Here is a 19,300-nt window from a genome sequence, read left to right as displayed (position 1 = left end):
TGTGATGTTTTTTTGAGGGATATCATGTGATGCGATTGGTTTCAAGACTGTTTATATAGGAGTATTTATTTAATAATTGCAGGGAAAGAATTTAGTTTGCTTTAAAATTCTTGCACTACTAATTTTACTTGATTCGCTCATACGAAAATAGCAGAAGATTTGCATGACAGGCATGAAGTTTGAACATAGTTATAATCGGAAATTCTAAACTGTCTTGATGTTTTCAATCGGCCCACAAAAAAAACCAATATGCAAGTGCATGGGAAAAATTTCCTTGTCACGTTGATTACTTTTAGTCCCAACTGTGAAGTCTTCAAGATTTACCAAATTTGGCTTTCACATATGAAATCTCAAACAATAAAATATGGAATCAGACACTAAATCTTGAAGACCACAATAAAGTTGGGCAAATGCAAAGTTCTTAACTCATGCCAATAAGGGCATCTCCAGCCGCACCCCCAACAGGCCCCCCCCAGGCCACTTTTTCGGCGCCGGCGCCGAAAAAACGGCCCAGTCGCGCCCCCAGGACGCCGAAAATCGCCGGTTCGGACCTTTTTTCCGCCCGGCGGTCACAGGCCGAACCCGGCGCGCTGGGGAGCCGTTGGGGGCTCCGGCGCTAGGGAAAAGCACGCCTGGCCCACACCGACAGGGGAAAAGTCAAGGTTTTCTTCCCCCGACTCGCCTCGCACCCCCCTGCGCCCTCGGCCACCACTAGCTATATCCCGGCGACGGCCGCCGCCCTACTCTGCTAGATAGCCATTCCCCGCCGGAAAATAGTAGCACTTCGCCGCGGCAGCCCCTCCCACAGCAGCTGGGCGTTTCCGGTCGCCATTTCCAGCCGCGGAGGCGGGGTTTAACGGCGGGTACACGCCCACCGAGCGCAAGGTGTTCGGCGTTTTGCCTGCCTCGGCGATGGACTCGGATGAGGAGGAAGAGCTCGCCGCGCTGCTGGAGGAGGAAGCCGCGGCCGACGTCCAGGAAGAAGAGCATCTCATGGTGCTCGCCGCCCTCGCCCAGCTACTGGCGAGCAGTGAAAAGCCGCGGCGAGGTGGCTCGGCGCTGGGGCGGGTGAAAGCAAAGAACCGGCATCGTCTGCAAGGCTACTGCATGCTCTACTCCAACTACTTCGCCGATGCTCCACTTCATGGCGAGAGAACATTTCGGCGCCGTTATCGGATGAGCCGAAAGCTCTTCCTCAGGATTGTGAATTCCATCCGGGAGTTCGACAACTACTTCAAGTGCAAGATGGATTGCATTGGCGCTCTTGGATTCACCTCCATCCAGAAGTGCACGACAGCGATGAGGATGCTTGCATATGGAGCTCCAAGTGATTCACTCGACGACTATGGGCGCATGGCCGAGTCCACCAGCATAGAGTGTTTCTACAAGTTCTGTCGGGCAGTGGTGGCAGTGTTTGGGCCACAATACTTGAGAACACCCAATGCGGAAGACACTGCTCGGATCCTAGCCCAGAATGCAGCAAGAGGATTTCCTGGGATGCTTGGAAGCATCGACTGCATGCATTGGAAATGGAAGAACTGCCCATTTGGTTGGCAGGGGATGTACAAAGGCGCCAAAGGCGGTTGCAGTGTGGTGCTTGAGGCGGTAGCCACACAGGACCTCTGGATTTGGCACTCCTTCTTTGGTATGCCAGGAACTCACAATGACATCAACGTGCTGCAGTGTTCTCCTGTTTTTGCCAAGCTCGTTGAGGGCCATTCTCCTCCGGTGAACTTCGAGATCAATGGGCACCAATACAACAAGGGGTACTATCTAGCTGACGGCATCTATCCGAGATGGTCGACATTTGTGAAGACGATCTCAAACCCTGTGCCAGGAGGCAAGAACGCCTGGTTTGCGAAAGTTCAGGAGGCTTGCCAGAAGGATGTCGAGCGGGCATTTGGTGTGCTCCAATCTCGATTCGCTGTTATTCGGTACCCCGCTCAGACCTGGTCGAAAGATCAAATGTGGGAGATCATGACTTGCTGTGTCATCTTGCACAACATGATCATCGAGAGCGAGCAAGAAGACCCAGTGATTGACACTGAACCATACTACAGGCAGGGTCCTCTAGCCGAAGTTGATCACCAGCTACCGGCAACTTGGACTGCCTATCTCAGTATGCGTCAGGAGATCCGAGACCCACAGGTGCATCATCAACTGCAGAAAGATCTGATTGAGCACCTATGAAGGCTCAAGGAGGACGCCTCGTGATGAAATACGAGTTTTTATTTGTTGAACAATATAATTTGTATTGAATTATTTGTTGTTGTAGTATTTTGTTGAAGTATTTGATTTTTCTGTGATGAAATATGTGATAAGAAATAATTGTGTTGATAATTGAACGCCGAGACACGGCGAAACCACGCCGAATATGGGCCTATTCTCGCCCATATGGGCCGTTTATTCGCCGAAATTGGGCTGCAAAGTGAGCCAATTTCGGCGCCAGGGGGCGACGACTGGACACAAACCCGCCCCCAGCGCCGAGTGCATCGCCGGCTCGCCCACAGGGGGCGATTTTTATGCGTCCTGGGGGGGCCAACGGCTGGAGATGCCCCAATAGACTTGACATCTGTGAACACCAACTCTTGGCCAATGTAGCAAAAAAAGCTGAATATAACGTGATTGAATGGTTGCAGCGACGCGCTCTTTTAAACAAAACTGAGAGCGTCCCAAATCCTATTTCGGTCCATAAAGCTAATTTCATGACTATCACCTTCAGCATCTCTTATCTGTAATTACGTTGCTTGTATGACACCCAGCGACGTCAAATGGCATGATGACAATACCCAACTTTGTACACTCTATTTATGGTTACCGGCGATTTAGTTACACCAGCAAGTAATAAAGCCAAGTTTCTCAAAAAGAGAGGTCAATTTCATGATTGCTACTCCATCAAGCACGCTACTATATTCGCACAAGATCCCATCAGCTGCCTCGCGTCACGCCAGATGATGAGCCAGCTGATGAATCACCCAAGGGCAGCTTGTTCGGAGAGTCGACGGTAATGATGACTTGTTCTTCTCCAGTGGATTCTTCCACGCTGAGCTGCAAGGCTTCAGCAGAGAAGCTACCACCCGGCTGGTTCCTCTGCCCATTGGCCTCCGTGAACAGCCTCCCTACTTCGAAGATGAGAACTCTAGCTTGGGCTTCCACCTGATAGCTGTCTGCTGAGTAGCAACTGTCCATACGGTTCATAGCTGTAGGTAAACAGGAAAGCATCAGTGTCAACATCAATCAGTAGATATAACTAGAAATCGTACGAGTAGGGCTATAGATTTCCATTTTCAATGATTCACTTCTTGATGGATGATGTACAGCACCTGAAGACTCCAGACCAAGTAACTCCAGGTCCATGTTTGATGGCAGCAGCACTCCTGGAGGTAAGATGCTGTTTTGGTTCTCCGCCTTCAAAGTTCCTTCTAGTAAGATGCCGATGTAATTATGCTCGAGCATGATGTCTTCACCCTTGGTGTACAAGTTCATAGTAGATCCTGTGCTGACGAGAAGCCGCGTCTCTTGCATTGTCATTTTCTCGAACACACGTGGGATCAAGAGCTTAGCAATGACTGCAGCACTTTCCTGCAATTTCCATGTATGTATGATTAAGGACTAGCGGATTAGATCCCCCCCCCCCCCCCCCCCCCCCCCCCCCAAAAAAACGATATAGATTGTTAGGCGCAAGGCAGAGGAAACACATTGTCACATCCGAAGTAACCGATTTTGGTGAACAGAGGATGGAAGCCCAAGGCAAGCTGTGACGCGTGCATAGTTTCACACCAAAATGGGGACGTGCTATAAATGAATTGTCGGCCACAAGAATGTTACAGAAATACATAAATCATTTGAGACAAGGTGACACGACAAGGCGTCTAGGGGCCATTTCCCTTTAGGCCTTGTTCGGTTCCCCCCAAATCCCCTCCATTCCACTCCAATCCACTTGGGGAGTGGCTTAACCGAACAAGGCCTTAATGTAACAATCAAGGGAAAGCAGAAAAATCAAAGTATTATGTTGTAGTATCTCTAGTGTTTTTATTTTTGCTTTGAGGGCAGAAACAGAAGAAATGCAATCTCAACATTTCTGTTTTTCTTGTGAACATGTGGAGGGGAAATTAGCTGGGTTCCACTTTTTAGAAATTTTCAAAATTTTGAACTCTTTCAAATTTGAGATTGGGTAGAAACAAGAAACAATTATACTCAGACTTGGTTAAAAAAGAAAGAGCTTCTCATCTGCAAGGTTCTGGTTCTTCAACTGGTAGCCAGCAGTTACGCTACGTGGTGATATTAAGTAAAATCCAGAAAAACATCTGCTTCTATGCCCTCGTAGAGTTCAGAAGAAAAAAAACTAATTGCACAGCTGCAGTACATGTACAAGAATCACTGGATTTAATAGGTACACAAGCAAACAGTAAAGTTAAAGCACACCTGCCACAGAAAAGCCTCAACAGAAGGATCTGACCAACGCAATTGATCTATCTTTTCAGCTTCAATAAAGAAACAGCGCACGAGAGAATCTGTAATCATGTCACAGAGACAAGACTTTCCTGTTAGCACCTCGTATAGACCCAAAGTGCTTCCATGTGGGAAAATTGGGTGCAAAGAATGCCTGCTGCTTAGCCTCTGACTTCTCCACTGTCAAAAAAAGGGGATAACTTAGGGGGCGGCGAAACGGCTGCCAAAAGCACATGCTCCCAGGGTGAACAGTAAATTCGTAAAAAATGTGTTAGGTATATACTCCAACAAAATACAGTACAGTTTAGAGCAGTCTTAAGCAGAAACATACCTTTACTGCTCCGATCGAAACAATCCATATACCAGTTGCTCTTGAGCCTTCCATATATAGGGCTGCACCATGCCCTTTTACTTTTTCTTTTGTATTGCTTAACAAAGGAGCACGCACAGCAGCAGGCAGCATGCCGACTAATGGATGAGTGCCTAAAAGATCGCCAACTCTTGGCATTTTCACTAATTGTGGATTCCTCTTAAGCTTCTTCAGGTCTGTCTGACAAGTGATTAACTTACATGAATAAGCATATTGGTTGCAACTTTTGAACTGAAACCACTTTGGCAATTAATTTTCGAAGCAAAAGACAAGTCAAACACTCCACTACCTGCCAAGCATCATCCAGATGTGCCATTTCTTTTTCTTCCAGTAACCCAGTCTTCCATAGGTTTTGAACATTCTCACTCAAGTGTGTCAATACAGCATATGTTACTTGTCGAGTCTTTAGCACACAAAGAAGCTGAAAATGTGGAAACACCTTCAGAATCTAGGCAATAATGAACTCTCAGATTCAACAATGGGAGACTGCCTTGTTTATTCATACAATGAGGTTTTTCATCACTAGTGCCGAATTGTTGTATGACAATGAAATGAAGTATTCCAAAGTTCTATAAAAGTAGGGCCTGTCTCGAATGTAGAGTTCTGGAACAATTTCACATGAATTTTGCAGGAAACAAAATAATTCTGGAAAATAAAACTAACAAAATCATTTCCAAACTCTAAAGCTAACCATTTACATCCACTCACCCCAGCGATGCCATACAAGCACATGGAAATTCTCTACAGATCAAACTAGAGTTCCAGTTCAGTTGAGATGGTGCTTTCTTGAGTTTTGCAAAAGATAATGGGTTGTTGAGTGAACTGTCGAACTATTGTGCTGGAGGCTGAAGGCTCCATATTAGTTAAGTCAACAGATAAATGCACATTGTAAGCACAAACCTGAGGGAATGTACAGCCAACTTCTTCCAAGAACTTCCTAGCTTCCTCTCCCCCAGCATTACTTTCATCAATAACAATTTTTGCAATCTCACTATCACCTGATGAAAGAAGTATACGGAACATTGGTAAGTAACTAGGATCATATGTGCAAGTTGAACTCCACGTACCTTAAAAAATGGGGTCAGAGGAGAAAATAGAAGGATTTAAAACTTTTGAGGACGATGACTTTAGAAAGGCTTTACATAGTTCAACCTTAATAAGCTAAATGGTTGGAGCCATGCGTCCATCTGCACCATACTACTTTCCACGTATCTTAAAAAATAGGGTCTGTAGCTGATTGATTCTACAGAAAGATAGACTGGCGACTATAGCGACGAACACCTACGCATAACATCTGGCATATGCACCACGTATTGTGACCAATATTCATGCACTCCCTCCGATCCATGGATTGAGTACTAAGGTCTGGAATTGGTAGCACAAAGAAATGGTAAATAACAAGCACATAAAAGCATTCTAAAAGTTTTCCAAGATTTTACCAAGAAAATCTTGTAGTTGTCTCCTTGCAGTTCTATGAGCACGAAGAAATGCAGCACAGATGTAACATCCTGACTCCAATCTTTGTACTGTGAAGTATGTGATAAAACTTTGTGGTAACATGCTTGCAGAAAGGAACCTATAGTAACTTGGGAAATGGACACTGGACTGCAAACTGTTCCAATCGCATAATGGTCGGCTAGAAACAAGATCCATAGCTTCATCAACTGATCGCATCAAAATATTTGCTGTAGCTTGAGTTATCTGTCCCTGGTCAAGCATTGCCCAGTAACTGGCTTGCACACCTGAAAGCAATATTTACAAAAAGGAAAAAAATCTTTGTTAACTGATTGCATTTAGTATGAAACTAAACATCTCCATAAAATACGGAGACAAGATAGAATTATGGACGAAATATAAAGCCAACTATTTAGGGGCAAAAACAGAAAAGCAAACAAACTGGGGGTGGGGGGGGGGTGCCTACCATTCAAAAGACGCACTCGACCATCCTTTAAATTCATGGTATGTACGTGATCATGATTGTCATCATGTGGATGTGCATGTTCATCTTCCAAGTTACTCAAGCCTGTGATATATTTCTTAACTGTAACCCAGTCAGCAGGACCAAGCTCCTCATCATCTTTGAGATCACCAAAAGCTTCTAATGTATTGTTTAGAATTTCATGTCTAGTATAATTCAACATGCGAAGCTGTGCACCAGTAATCAGAATATAATTTTATGCCGAGCCTGAGCAGAACATTACTATACTACATACATATCATCAATCACATGTGAAACGATAAAGTACTAATATTTCTGGAAGCAACAAGGTATCAGTCACACAAAACGTACTCCTTGGAGTTGCTGGATGAAGAGGTCTAACTAAATAGCAAGCAAGGCTCAGAACACCTTTTGGACTTACAAATAGGTTCAACTGAAAGAGAAATTAATCATTTTTATGCCATGGTTATGTAAGATGCTAATCCACCAACCCTGAACTCATAGGCACAGAAATAAAATATGTGTAACAATCACACCATATAATCTTCCTATTTACTAATTAATCTAAGGGAAATGAAAGAGGAGTCAAAAGATTTCTTATTAGCACACAGAAAAGCAAATTCTTTAACTCCAAGGTTAAAAAAAACCACAGATGAAACTTGTAATTTGTAAAGCTAACCTTTGTTACTGACAGGTTGTCCATACCAAGTGCGTGCAACAAAAATTGTGTGGTAGAACCATTCAATATTAGTGTCAGAAACACGATGCCGCCAGTGAAGAACACAAACTACAAAAAGATGGATAAAATAAGCCTTGCTCAAATTAAATTTTCTGATTTTGTATTTTGTCAGGAAAAACTAACCTACCATTGTTCCGACTTCTGGTTTCAGAAAAGGTTGAGCTGTATCACTAGCACGCTGGTAAAAAGTAACCCAGTAACCTCAAATTATTATCATAGATTAATTTTTTGAACAAAAGTAGACTAATATAGTGATAATAAGAGACAAATGAGATGGTCAAGTGGTGCATGAATATAACTTACTTTAACAGACAGCGCTAATGATAGGGAAACAGCACCTCGCAGCCCAGACCAAACAATAATTATGGCTTCTTTTAAGTCCAAACCATACCCAAAGTAGCGCAACAAAAGATACAGAGCACCGACAACTGCAGCCCGTGCCATTTGTACATAGAAATAGAGCAGAAGAAGAAACCCCCATGAAGTGCCTGAAAGAGCAAGCGATAAACGGAATGAGTAGGTTTACTGAATTCCCCGATGATTGTATAACATGCTACATATAGGAGGAGAAAAAGCGAGGAATTGGTAAGGAAGAGACCAACTCACCTCCACGTCACCTCCCGCGAGGCAATCCGGAGGCCAACCCTAACCCTCACCGCCGCCCCCTCCCTCTCCCTTCCTCCCCCTCGCCATCGCCCGGGAGCGCGGCCGGGCAAAGCCCTGCCGTCGCTGGCGGCGGCGGGGCCCTGTCTCTTCCCGCTCGGGCGATGTTGGCGCAGGCCGGCACCCCGGGCCCGTACGTGGCGCTGCGGCCGGGCTCCACGGCGGCCCGGCGGGCGGTTAGGTGGGTGGCGTGCCTGCGTTGCCTGAGATGGCGGCGGCTTGGTCCGGCGCGGTCAGATCTTGCTCCAGGTGGCCGCCGCTGCCGTGGCTGCAGCAGGTGGTGCTGGTGCAGACCAGAGGTTGGGGACGGCGGTGGCGGCGGCGGCTCTTCCAGATCTAACCTCACGGCGGCGCAGGCCGCGGGTGGCTAGGGCTGCGAGCGGCTGCCCTGACCGGGCCCCCCTCGGCTGGTCGGGGTGGCGGCGCAGTGGCGGTGGTTTGACCCCCTCCTTCTGATTCATGGGGCGTTCAGTTCTGCGGTTGGCGACCCGTCCAACGGGTGGAGCATGGCGGCTCAGCGCTTCTCGTCTTTGGCTGGCCTCAGTGGCAGGGGTGCCTATGGGTGTTTCTGTTGCCAGGGGTGGCGATGGCGACCTAACCCCGGTTAGAGAAATGGCGCGGCGGCTGTGGCGTGGCCGGCAGCTGCTGGTGGCCTCCCCCTGCCCTGCTCCAGCCAGCGGGGCCCCAGTCTTACCAAAAGGGCCTGCTTTTCCGGCAAGATCGTCGATGGTCCATGTTGATGTGGGTGGGGTGGTCTTGGATGCCGAGGTGACGGCTCTGGTGGTGGGAACGTGGGGCTCGTGGGCGGAGCCCGTGCTCAGGTGCTGCCCGGTGGCCATAGCCGTGTGGGCGGCGTGGCGGTGTGACAATCGGCGGCGGACGTGCGGCGTCCGTATCTATGTCTATGTCGGGGGCGATGAGTGTGGGCCGGGGTGAAAATTTGTTTCGTCTTCGGGCAGGCTGGCGGTGGCGATGTTCGTTCCCTTCTTGAAGGCATCGCCACAGTCCTCATTGTCTGACGTGTTGCTCCAGGGGAAACCCTCATCCTTGGATCAGGCAATGGTGGCGCTCTGGCGTCGTATCCTTCCTGAAGGCACTGCTTTGGAGCGCACGGGTCGTCATATGCAGCTTCATCTCTTCGTGTTGGCGTGTTAACGGCGGAGAACCCTGGTAGCTCTTGTAGTGGTAGGGGTGGTGTCGCTGCGCTCAGCGCTGGTGTATCCGCCTTGGGTGTGTGCATGTGTTGGGGTGGTGTGAGTTTGTATCGAGCTGTTGGTGGTAGTTGCTTTATATGTAAAGCAGGGCGAAAGCCTTTTTCGGTATAGGAGGAGAAAAGGGGGGGGGGGTACAGGATAGGCCCCAACCTAGAGACTAGGAGCAGTAGTTAGACATGTATACGTATTTCTGGTTCAACAGCATGAAGATGGATTAGAACAAAAAGTATAGTGCACAGAAGTTGTTTTAAGCACTTGCAAATATGATCAAACTGTAATTCTACTGACAAACATGATTCATATTTTTCAAGGTCAAGAAAAGAAAAATGCAATGACAGCAAATACCAATTGTGCTGCCCCAAAGATGGGTGGTTAAAACAACATATCTCAGCAGAACTATTGACTAACTGAGATGCCAAGTGTTTGTCCACATAATCTGTTGGCTGCAGTTGCAGCATTCATAATTGAGCTGATGATCCCCGGTAAAACCGATAAGCATGACACAGAAGTGTGTTATAAGAGGATTTAGCCCAATAACTATGTCAACAACTTGTTACCATGATGTAAAAATAAAGCACTCACTGAACCAACACAGGCATGAAACGGTGCTGCATGATGAAAACTACGAACAACATGCTTTATAATAAACGAAAGAAAGGTTCAGTTGGCAATGAACAAGGAGAAATTAAAATGAAGTAGACATGCTTGTTTTGCAGTTTTGCATGAAAACAAACAGTAGACAAATATAAGTGAAGATATTACCGTGCCTCTCAAAATGGACATTATGTCTTAGCACGCCATCTGCAATAATAACCCCACTGAGGGTAATACACACATGTAAGAAACATCATAATGGTGTCAATATAAAGTGAACTATCAACTAAATAAATGCAAGCATAGTCTGGTTTGGGTGTTTAGCTAGGAAAAATAGAAGATCTGAAAAAAATCAAAAAAATTGGAAGTTGGACAAATGTTGATACCTCAGTATGAAAATAAGTGTGTTCGCAATGTAAGCAACTATTTCCCTGAATACAAATAAAACAGCAGTAAGATACAAATAGGCAATCTCAGAAAATATGAGAACATACATAATTTTTGAGTGTGTCATTGCGTCTCCTCAGGGTGTGATGCGGTCACCCTAGGTAATATTGTTGTTTCACCATTGGTGCTAAATAAGATACCTTCGAAACGAGACTCTGATAGTGAGGATAATACATCAAAATATATTGTGCCTGCTTTACGTCAAAGGAAGGTGTTGCATTCAACAAATCAAAGAGGTATATTAGGCTCCATGCCTTGCTCACGAAATATCCAAGGAAGTCAAAAACAAGACATTTTATTCAGGGGTCCAAGTATTGGTGAGATGCCTATTGAGCTAATTCCTTCAGATGAAGTGGAGCCTTGTTTTAGAACTCCATGCAACTACTTGTACAACTCTAATCAGGAAAGCAAGCTTACGTGAAGGTCAAAGTCTCCTAGTTTTTAGTTTTGTCCCAGCCATATCCTAGTTGGATGCTTTATATTTTTTTTTCCTTGTTGAGTCCGGTTTGTGATTCTGTTAGTTACGGGCTTAGCCTAGGTGCCTGCGTGTGCCTATAAATAAAGGCCATATGGCCATGTAAAAGTTAGGTTTTAGTTGGAAGTAAAAATACTCAGAAATTGCATCTAATGGATGCGCCTTATCTGTGCTCCTGCGTCCCTTATTAGGGTTTGATATTTGCATGGTGTTTCGTCGGCGTTGATCGTCAGGACACAAGCTTCAGTTCGGTTCTTGATCAGCAAGGGTCGAATCATCTCTATTTTTCATCTCATCTAGTACTTTTGTTCTCTGCTCCATCTGTTAATCGCTCCGTCCCCGCCGTTGCCGCTGATCATCATTAGCATAATCCATCCATCTAATCTAGCTGTAGTAGTACTACGCCACGGTGCTACTTCTTTCCACTATATTTTCTTCATCTAGCTACTACACGTTTACAAGCATAGTCTATCATCTACTGCTGTTCGTTCTTGCTGGCGAACTCATTGCTACTGTGTGTGCGTGCGGTGAAAGATCAGGCCACTCCAAAAATCGTCTCAACGCTACTTGAGACATATCAGGGTGTCACGAGCGCACGAGAGAAAGCGTACTTACATAAGATGACCTGCTCGTACACAAGGCCTAAGGGGTCTTCTACAAGACCATACCCAATACCCATTGTACTAGGGAAGGACTTACCCTGAAGGATCCAGCGTATAAGCCGACTAAGGATGGTGCCATCTATGAGACAAACCCGGAGAGGATCAAACCCTGACGAAAAGACGCATATGTAGGAGGACAATTCAATTCAAACCTCAAGCAACACGACCCTGTTCTTTTGAGGAGCCAAGCATGGAGATCGCCATCCGGCGAGGATATGACCTATACAGGAGCCTGAACCTTGGGTAAATCTGTGTCAACTCAGTCATCTATGGGGTACCGACGCGCGTTGCTCGACACCCAAAGTGTATGCATATTACGACCCCAGGATTGAGAGCTCAGGGATGGAATATGACAAAACATTCCTACCACGTGCACAGATTACTACTCCCTCCGTTCCTAAATACTCCCTCCGTTCCAAAATAGATGACTCAACTTACAAAGTTGGGTCATCTATTTTTGAACGGAGGGAGTATTTGTCTTTCTAGAGATTTCAACAAGTGACCACATACGGAGCAAAATGAGTGAATCTACACTCTAAAATATGTCTATATACATCCGTATGTGGTAGTCCATTTGAAATCTCTAAAAAGACAAATATTTAGGAACAGAGGGAGTAGTTTGGTAGTACAGTAAAATTTGGTGTAATCTTTACTCTCACTTTGTTGCCAGTTACAAACTCTAAAATTCTACTAAGGCTACTTCAGGAATCAGGACGATGACGATGATGACGACGATGATGGTCATTTAGAAGACAAAATATTAAATCGGGTGTGTTTGTGTCTTTGCGAGGGAAAAAATAGAAGTGGACAAGTAACTATATACTGGGCATGAACAAACTTGGCAACTGGTATCCTAATGCAAGGACATAAATTTACCAAAATCTACTGAAAGTATAGGTTATGCTGACAGAAAAAAAAAAGCATGACCAGCATTATGGAACTGACAGACCACATGAGGAACAGTGAACAAGTTAGCCTATGGGACCAGGAATACCATGATCACTGTTCAGAATCTTGATCTTGCTGATAATATAAAAATAATATGAAAGGATATATGTTGCTAGAACAATACCAGAAATCATGCAAACTTCGGCGATTGTCGCCCTTAAAAGTAGTTTTTGCAAAAGCTGCATAGAACCTGCCAGACATGGCAAAGTTAACACTGGAGGAACGAGATTAAAGGATATGCCAATCGGATGTGAAGACAAGTTTTACTAACATTCCCAAAGCTGTGACGGTCAAAATACCAGAGTACTTCAGTGCATCTTGCACCTGATAGTGAACAATATTAGCTAAAGAAAACACCCACCAAAAGACTAAATAACTGGTGGCTTCTATATCAGAACTCATAGGTGAAAAAAAATCTGGAGAAAGCATGACAAAGAACAACCAGTACAACCAAAAATCCGAACTGATGGAGAAGGTTGGGCAATCTTAAACATGGACAGAAAGAGGGCAAGCAAATTTTAAATTTAAATTGAAAAAGCAGAGGCTTGAACCCAAGACCTCTTGGTTCTGAATTCATATTAAGTTTAATGCACCCAACCAATAGAACCAAAAGTCCGAACTGATGAAGAAGGTTGGGCAATCCACATATACTTCAACATTGTACATGCATATCTGGAACTTGCCTTAGATTACCACTAAAAAAGCATCACGACTCATGAGCAATTTGCTAAATGAGCTAGCACAAAAGATAATTCTAGGGCTGGTACTAAGACTCACAACTCATTCAGTTTGTTGTGGACTATTTCAAGAAACTGAACAAATCATAGCCTTATAAAATGAGTATGAGAGCTTGAATATCTTCTTTATCATTGGGATGAAAACAGTCACTCTCTTCAGATTCTAGATATCTAAATCAGGTAGGTACTTTGCCATATGCATATCAAGAAGTTACCTCAGATTACAAGTAAAATAGCATCAAAAGCAATATTGCAAAAGGAGAAACATGATTCTAGGACTGATGCTAAGACTCCTTCCATTTGTTGTGAACTATTTCAATAAACTGAACCAATCGTGCCCTTCAAAAGAAAAAGCAGGAGTACGAGAGCTTGAATATGTTCATTATCTTACAGTATAGAAAGCAATATAGCTGACAGCAAGAGTTAGCGTCATCTCCAAGATTGTATCATTGAAAGTAAAGCCAAGCCATAGTAAAGATATGATTGCAAATGCAAGGCCCAGAGCAACACTGGTCAAAGAAGATACCAATTAGTATTAGAAGCATGGTAGGCATATTTGGCATTGATTGAAAAATCATTCTACATACGCTCCAAGTGAAACTTCCGATAAGAACATCAATATAGACCCTGTATTGAAGCTTCTTCCGAGCACCATTTGTAAGAATAACTGATAGACAACAACAGAAACCCTGTAGAAAGTGTGTGTCCATTTAGCGGGAATTGCGGTTCAAACACAAAAATATTATATTGGTGCACAATGCAATTTTACAACATCCAAAAGTTATTTTCATTTATTTAAGCTTTCCCTACCCCACACATTAGTTGATGGATACCTTAACAGAAGTATGTGCAGATACAAAGATCAGATATTCAGGCCATAGTTAAGTTAAGTAAATCTTGTTTTAATCTTCATAATCCCTTAGATTGGAAAAGGAAAACAGCCTTGGATTTAGTATTGTCATGCGTGAAGTCTTCCCTCATTGAAGGAGGCACGGATTAACTTGTACACTGTAATCTCCAGAGCCTTTGCCATAAACATGTGTGTCAAGTCTCAGGAACAACTGTACTGCTACAACTAATACTTCGAATTTTAGTTTTAAGTACAACTACTAATGAGCATTTTTCCAACCAGAGAGTGGACCAGTCGAACATTCGGAGAGAAAAAAAACTTGTAACCTATATATTTGAGTCACAGGTTGTATCTTTCTTCTCATAATCGGAGTTGCTCCAACAAAATTGACATGAAAACAGAAAAACATGTTTAGATTGAAAAAAGGCATACCCATCGTTCATCAAGGATTCTCCCTCAATAATCGTACTGAGCTTTTTACTTGTTCCAAGCTCTTTTAGAACTGCAACCACGGCCACAGGATCAGTGGCACTAAGCAGACCACCAAGCAACAATGATGTTTCCCAGTTCCAATCATATGGAGAAGTAAGCTAGAGAAAATGGACTAGCTAGTATCAAAGTATTAAAGCCAGTGGTATATGTCGTTTTAAACATAGGTACACACCTTGAGAGCAGTGCCAAGCAAAAATGTTGACATTAGTACACCAGGACCAGCAAGTAAGAGCATCTGCGCCATGCATTTCTACAAAATAAGCATTTTAATATATTAGTAGACACAGAACAAAGACATATGCACCCCAGTGCTAATATCACAACAGAAAATTGGCAGGGGAGTAAATCAACATAAGCACCAATACTGAAGAAACCAAATATGTGTGCTAACAGAGAACAATAGGAACTGAAGGTGGTTTGCATTGAGGCCATGGTTTTATCACACATGAGCATATGTGACTAACTGGATGGAAAAATATTATGGATGATCAATGATATTAGCTGAGCAGAGAATTAGTTTGGCCTGTGAAGTTTTCTTGATGTTGGTTTGATCGTTTCCTCTGTTCTAAAGAGCTGCCTTTTGTACCCGATGCAGATCTCGCTCTGGGAGGGATCGAAAGAAATAAACTGCCATGTGTTCAACCACAGAGGAACTCGTGTTATCTGTGCTCACATCATCCAGAGTAAAACTTCAGTTTGGACCAAGGTATGAGCAGCAGGCCTGGGGTGCCTGTCCTCCGGCCCTGATGTTGTATGGTGTTCCTTAGTTTTATTCTCTGATCGCCGTCTAGTTTCCTTTCTTTTTTACTACTATTTACTGCTTGGCAAGAAATAGTAATCATAACTGAATAAAGATCACTCAGGTTTTAATTAAGCAACTCAGATTTCAGCGTAGATAGGCAGACTTGGAAAGATACCTTTATCTGGTGTGCTTCCATTGAGAAGGCACTCTCAAACAAAAGGGCCGGAAGGAAAGCAGCCAGGAGAAGATCAGGATTTATGTTAGCCCCTGCAATTTTTGAAGCACAATCAGCAAGCGGTTAATTCAGAAGATGAATAAACTAATTCTCAAGTACTGTGTTGTTCCAGTCTTCAAAATAATACATCCATGGCAAACTCACTCACAGATACGCATGCCAACTCCAAGTTTGCCTAGACCGTCTTTTGTCCCGTACTCTGGATGTTGAACAGTATTTACAAACCAAACTGTCAGACTGAGTCCGTCGTGCAGCAAAGGAATGGAACCACGAATTACTCTCTTTCTAAGGAGAATCAGAAACTTATTACTCCCATTTAACTTTTCCCCGGGGGGGGGGGGGGGGGGGGGTAAAACAGACCTAATGACCCTAGGGCGACACCGAGGACAAGGAGGGCGATGGTGTAGGGGACGCGCGTGCCGTCGAGGAGGTGGCGGCAGGCGGCGCCCAGCACGAGGGACACGCCGGCAAAGAGCACGGCGTCGTCGGGCACGGCAGCGGTCGCCATCGGAAGGGAGGAAGCAGACTCGATATACTGTCAGTACTGCTTCCAGAAGAAGTGCCATATTCCTGGGAGCACAATTGCTCTTTGTCACTGCAAATTGGACATAAGATAAAATGAACTTTTTAAATGTGTAGGGGTGAGGTTAATTTAGAAATACTGGGTTGACAACAATTCAAGTACAAATTTGCCTCCAAAAAAACACGTGACAATGCTGCCAATTTTCTAAGCAATCGCCATCGCATAATATTACAACACACAAAGGCAATTCAATATTTATAGGAGTTCATGGAAAAATCATCCTTACACAACCCAACCCCTGCATAATTCAATATGTAGACGGCTGAAGAAAGCTAGGACTGTTATAGTTTCTCGGGATTTGAGCATCTATTTTCATGTAGTAGTCCAAGAAATAGAAAGAGCGACGCAATTCCGCATAACAAATTGGACAACTAGGTCACATCGGTATACATGAAATTACAAAAGTATCCCAAGTCAACAATGATATGCACTGAAGGGTTACTCAAATATGTCCGAGTTAAGACTTCTTCAGAGATTCCAAACTTTGAAGCATGTCATGAATTTCAAATTATATCATTTCGTAATTACCTAACAAGATGGCATTCCAAAACATTGGTGTATAGATAATCTGATATGCTTGTTTCCTGTACATGGATGGATCTAATCTGATATGCCACTACTTCAAGTATGATGGTGGGCTCTCCATGGAATTGCTGGGGTTACTGTAGTTGGCGTGATCACTCTGAGTGGCAGAGAGCATGAAACATAAAGGCGAGTCGAGCGGATCGGTTAAGGATCCGGCCGAAGAACTGCTTGGTTGGCTACATCTGCATGAAGAAGGTGTCGAAAAGTTCGTATGTGAAGATGAGATCACAGACCCGTCGAGAAAGCCAAGTGGATAGCAATTGCTAAGGTACATACTACGCGAGGGTTTAGCACTAGCACGCTGTTCGTGGATATGAGCTCGGCGTGGAACCCGACAAAGTGATCTGGAGACATGTCGAGGAGAATTTATTCAGTCCAGTTTGATTGCCTAGGCAACTGGAACAAGGCGATGATCATGGGACCATGGTTCTTCACAAATCAGGCGTTGCTTATGGAAGAATATGATGGCCTCATTAACCCTAGAACGGTGGTTCTGGATAAGACGGCGGTCTAGGCACAGCTTTCCGAGTGAGCCAATCATCAGAGGTGTGTGTAACCCATGGGGGAAATTTTGTAAGTCCATATCAAATTACCGGCAGGATTTGTTGGTGAGCTTGTGCGCATCAAATTACACACAAGTGGGACCATGCAGAAACACTAGGCTATGGGCTATGTTTCACTGTGGTGTGTACCCACGTCGGGATTTCAAGCCAAATAACACCCACATCGGCTAATATATCGTCGATATCTGTGAGGACTATATTTCTGGGAGGATATCCTAACCAATGCCGATATGACAGGCATATCGGCCTATATTTAGAAGCTTTGTGGCATGTCGAGTGTTATGGTTATGGCAGAACTGTGACCGAGGTCCTCGTCTCGAAGAACAGATTCATATCCTTTGGAATGCACCACACATGGCTTCCGCTCAGGTGTTGACAGGAGTGGCAAGTTCATTGCGTTCATCCAAAAGAACCCACCAAGGGAGAATAAGGGATACAGAGTGCAGAGACAGAAAAGCTATGCCAACAGCTGAGAAGGAGCGGTCCAGAGAAGGCAAGGATGCTGATGAGGAGACGAATACGGATGCACAGAATAAAGGCGTTTCTTCTGAAGAGAGTTGCTACAAAGAAAAAGGCTGTTGGTGGAGGAAAAACATGCAGCCTCACAAACTCACGGCCTCTGAATCTCACAGACAATGTGAGTGTTGCAAGTGACCTTGGATGAGTATTTTGCCTTTCCTATTCTATTGATCCTGTACAGAGTTGATTCAGAGGCTTCTCGTAATTTGATTGATTTATTTCTTCCTTTTCTACACGCGGAGGAAGAGCGCACTAGTTTCGAAGAAAATAAAAACAGGTTTACTCGACCACTTTTTACTTTTCAAAAAGAACACTATGCTATGCTCCGTTGCGCCATCCATCCATCCCAGCTAGCTATGGCATACAGTCGTCTGAACAATTTTCAAGTAAAACCCGGAAGAACAACATTCGACTGCAAACAAACAGGACTCCGTCCATGAAATCAGGAATCGTGGGATTGGATACTAAACAATTCGAAGATGGACACAGCAAATTATGTATATGTGGCATATCCGCATATGTGCTCATGTACGTGGCAGGCTGGTTAGCACTATCATAATCCATCAATATAAAATTATAGAAACAGAGGATGAATAAGTGATTAGCCAACCAGAAATCGGGGAATGGGCAGTGGAAAACTTACCTCAAATCCGGCTGGCCGCAGCAGCTACACGCCTGCACGCTGCACACCGCCGGCCGCCGGGCAGGGTTGCTGCCGAGTGCGGATTGGGAGGCGGGCACCGGCTGGCAGGGGCGGGGCGGGCGAGGTGGCGCCCGGCGAGTGGGGCCGGCAGGGCGGCTCCTTGGCGTCTGGCGGCGCGGCAGGCGGCGAGCAGGCGAGATTGGGAGCGGTGGAGTCGTGATTCGGGAGGCAGTGGCACGCAGGCTGTCCGTGCGTTACTGCGTTGTTTGTTGGGCTAGTTTTTTTTTTTTTTTTTGAGGCAGTTTGTTGGGCTAGTGGATGGGTCAGGACGAGTAGGGCACCTAAGGCATTGTTTTGTTGGGCTTTTCTTTTTTCCTCCGGCCCTTCTCTAATTTCCCATGGTATACACTATACAGGCAATAATTCTCCTCCAAAAAAAAGGAAACCCTATAATTTCTCAGAAAAAAACTTAGAAACAATATAACATCTTTTGCACATAGAAAAATGTGGCTCAACATCAGGCCACCATCGTGGGAGGGAATCGCCAACATTCCGCCGGAGTTCATCCCACCGGGGACCGTTTGGCCCCCACGCCGCCAGTAGATCGGCTGCCCCGACTGGTTCAGACGCAGCGACGACCCATCGATCCCCCGCCTTGGCCTGGTGAGTTAGGTTTGCACCTTCGTGCTAATTCGATTCTTAAGGCCCGTTTGCGGGATTTTCGTTTGCGCCATCGTGGGATTCAGGCTTGTCATGATCAGACTTCTCAATCGCATCTTCAGGATTTTGGGTTAGATTCGGGGTTCTCCCTCCTGTTGTTAGTAATAGTAAGGATTCCTTTGCTGCTT

At 44.8% G+C, this 19,300-nt stretch overlaps 1 protein-coding gene across 12 annotated transcripts; it reads right to left on the bottom strand.

The window, feature by feature from the left end:
• Positions 1–2,596: 2,596 nt before the first annotated feature.
• On the bottom strand, positions 2,597–18,703 carry LOC123148410 (sodium/hydrogen exchanger 8). Of its 12 annotated transcripts, none has more exons than XM_044567826.1 (23): positions 18,453–18,702; positions 15,920–16,154; positions 15,708–15,796; positions 15,500–15,591; positions 14,755–14,832; positions 14,523–14,680; positions 13,828–13,929; positions 13,632–13,749; positions 12,775–12,827; positions 12,628–12,693; positions 10,358–10,402; positions 10,140–10,195; positions 7,804–7,988; positions 7,628–7,678; positions 7,441–7,548; positions 6,744–6,969; positions 6,262–6,564; positions 5,723–5,820; positions 5,112–5,243; positions 4,784–5,002; positions 4,426–4,632; positions 3,324–3,582; positions 2,597–3,200 (listed from the first exon to the last, which is right to left on the bottom strand). In XM_044567826.1, exons 2-23 carry the CDS (start codon positions 16,123–16,125, stop codon positions 2,929–2,931), a joined length of 3,123 nt encoding a protein of 1,040 aa, XP_044423761.1. In that variant the 5' UTR covers positions 16,126–16,154; positions 18,453–18,702; the 3' UTR covers positions 2,597–2,928. The 12 variants fall into 12 exon arrangements, with proteins under 12 accessions (XP_044423761.1, XP_044423763.1, XP_044423766.1 ...); XM_044567828.1 differs by having other exon boundaries at positions 15,708–15,758; XM_044567831.1 differs by lacking the exon at positions 4,426–4,632 and having other exon boundaries at positions 18,453–18,703.
• Positions 18,704–19,300: the final 597 nt, after the last annotated feature.

Source organism: Triticum aestivum, chromosome 7A (genome assembly GCF_018294505.1).
Source record: "Triticum aestivum cultivar Chinese Spring chromosome 7A, IWGSC CS RefSeq v2.1, whole genome shotgun sequence".
Lineage (NCBI taxonomy): Eukaryota > Viridiplantae > Streptophyta > Magnoliopsida > Poales > Poaceae > Triticum > Triticum aestivum.
The sequence above is the reverse complement of the archived record's forward strand: the minus strand, read 5'-3'. Positions and strand labels throughout refer to the sequence as shown.

Excerpts from the sequence above, each read along its gene's own strand:
- LOC123148410 (XM_044567826.1), bottom strand. The coding sequence starts at position 16,125 with ATGGCACTTCTTCTGGAAGCAGTACTGACAGTATATCGAGTCTGCTTC. Across the intron at positions 15,592-15,707 it reads TGGAGTTGGCATGCGTATCT|GGGCTAACATAAATCCTGAT; the intron begins GTGAGTGAGTTT and ends CAAAAATTGCAG. Across the intron at positions 10,403-12,627 it reads CGAAGTTTGCATGATTTCTG|GGAAATAGTTGCTTACATTG; the intron begins GTATTGTTCTAG and ends ATTTGTATTCAG.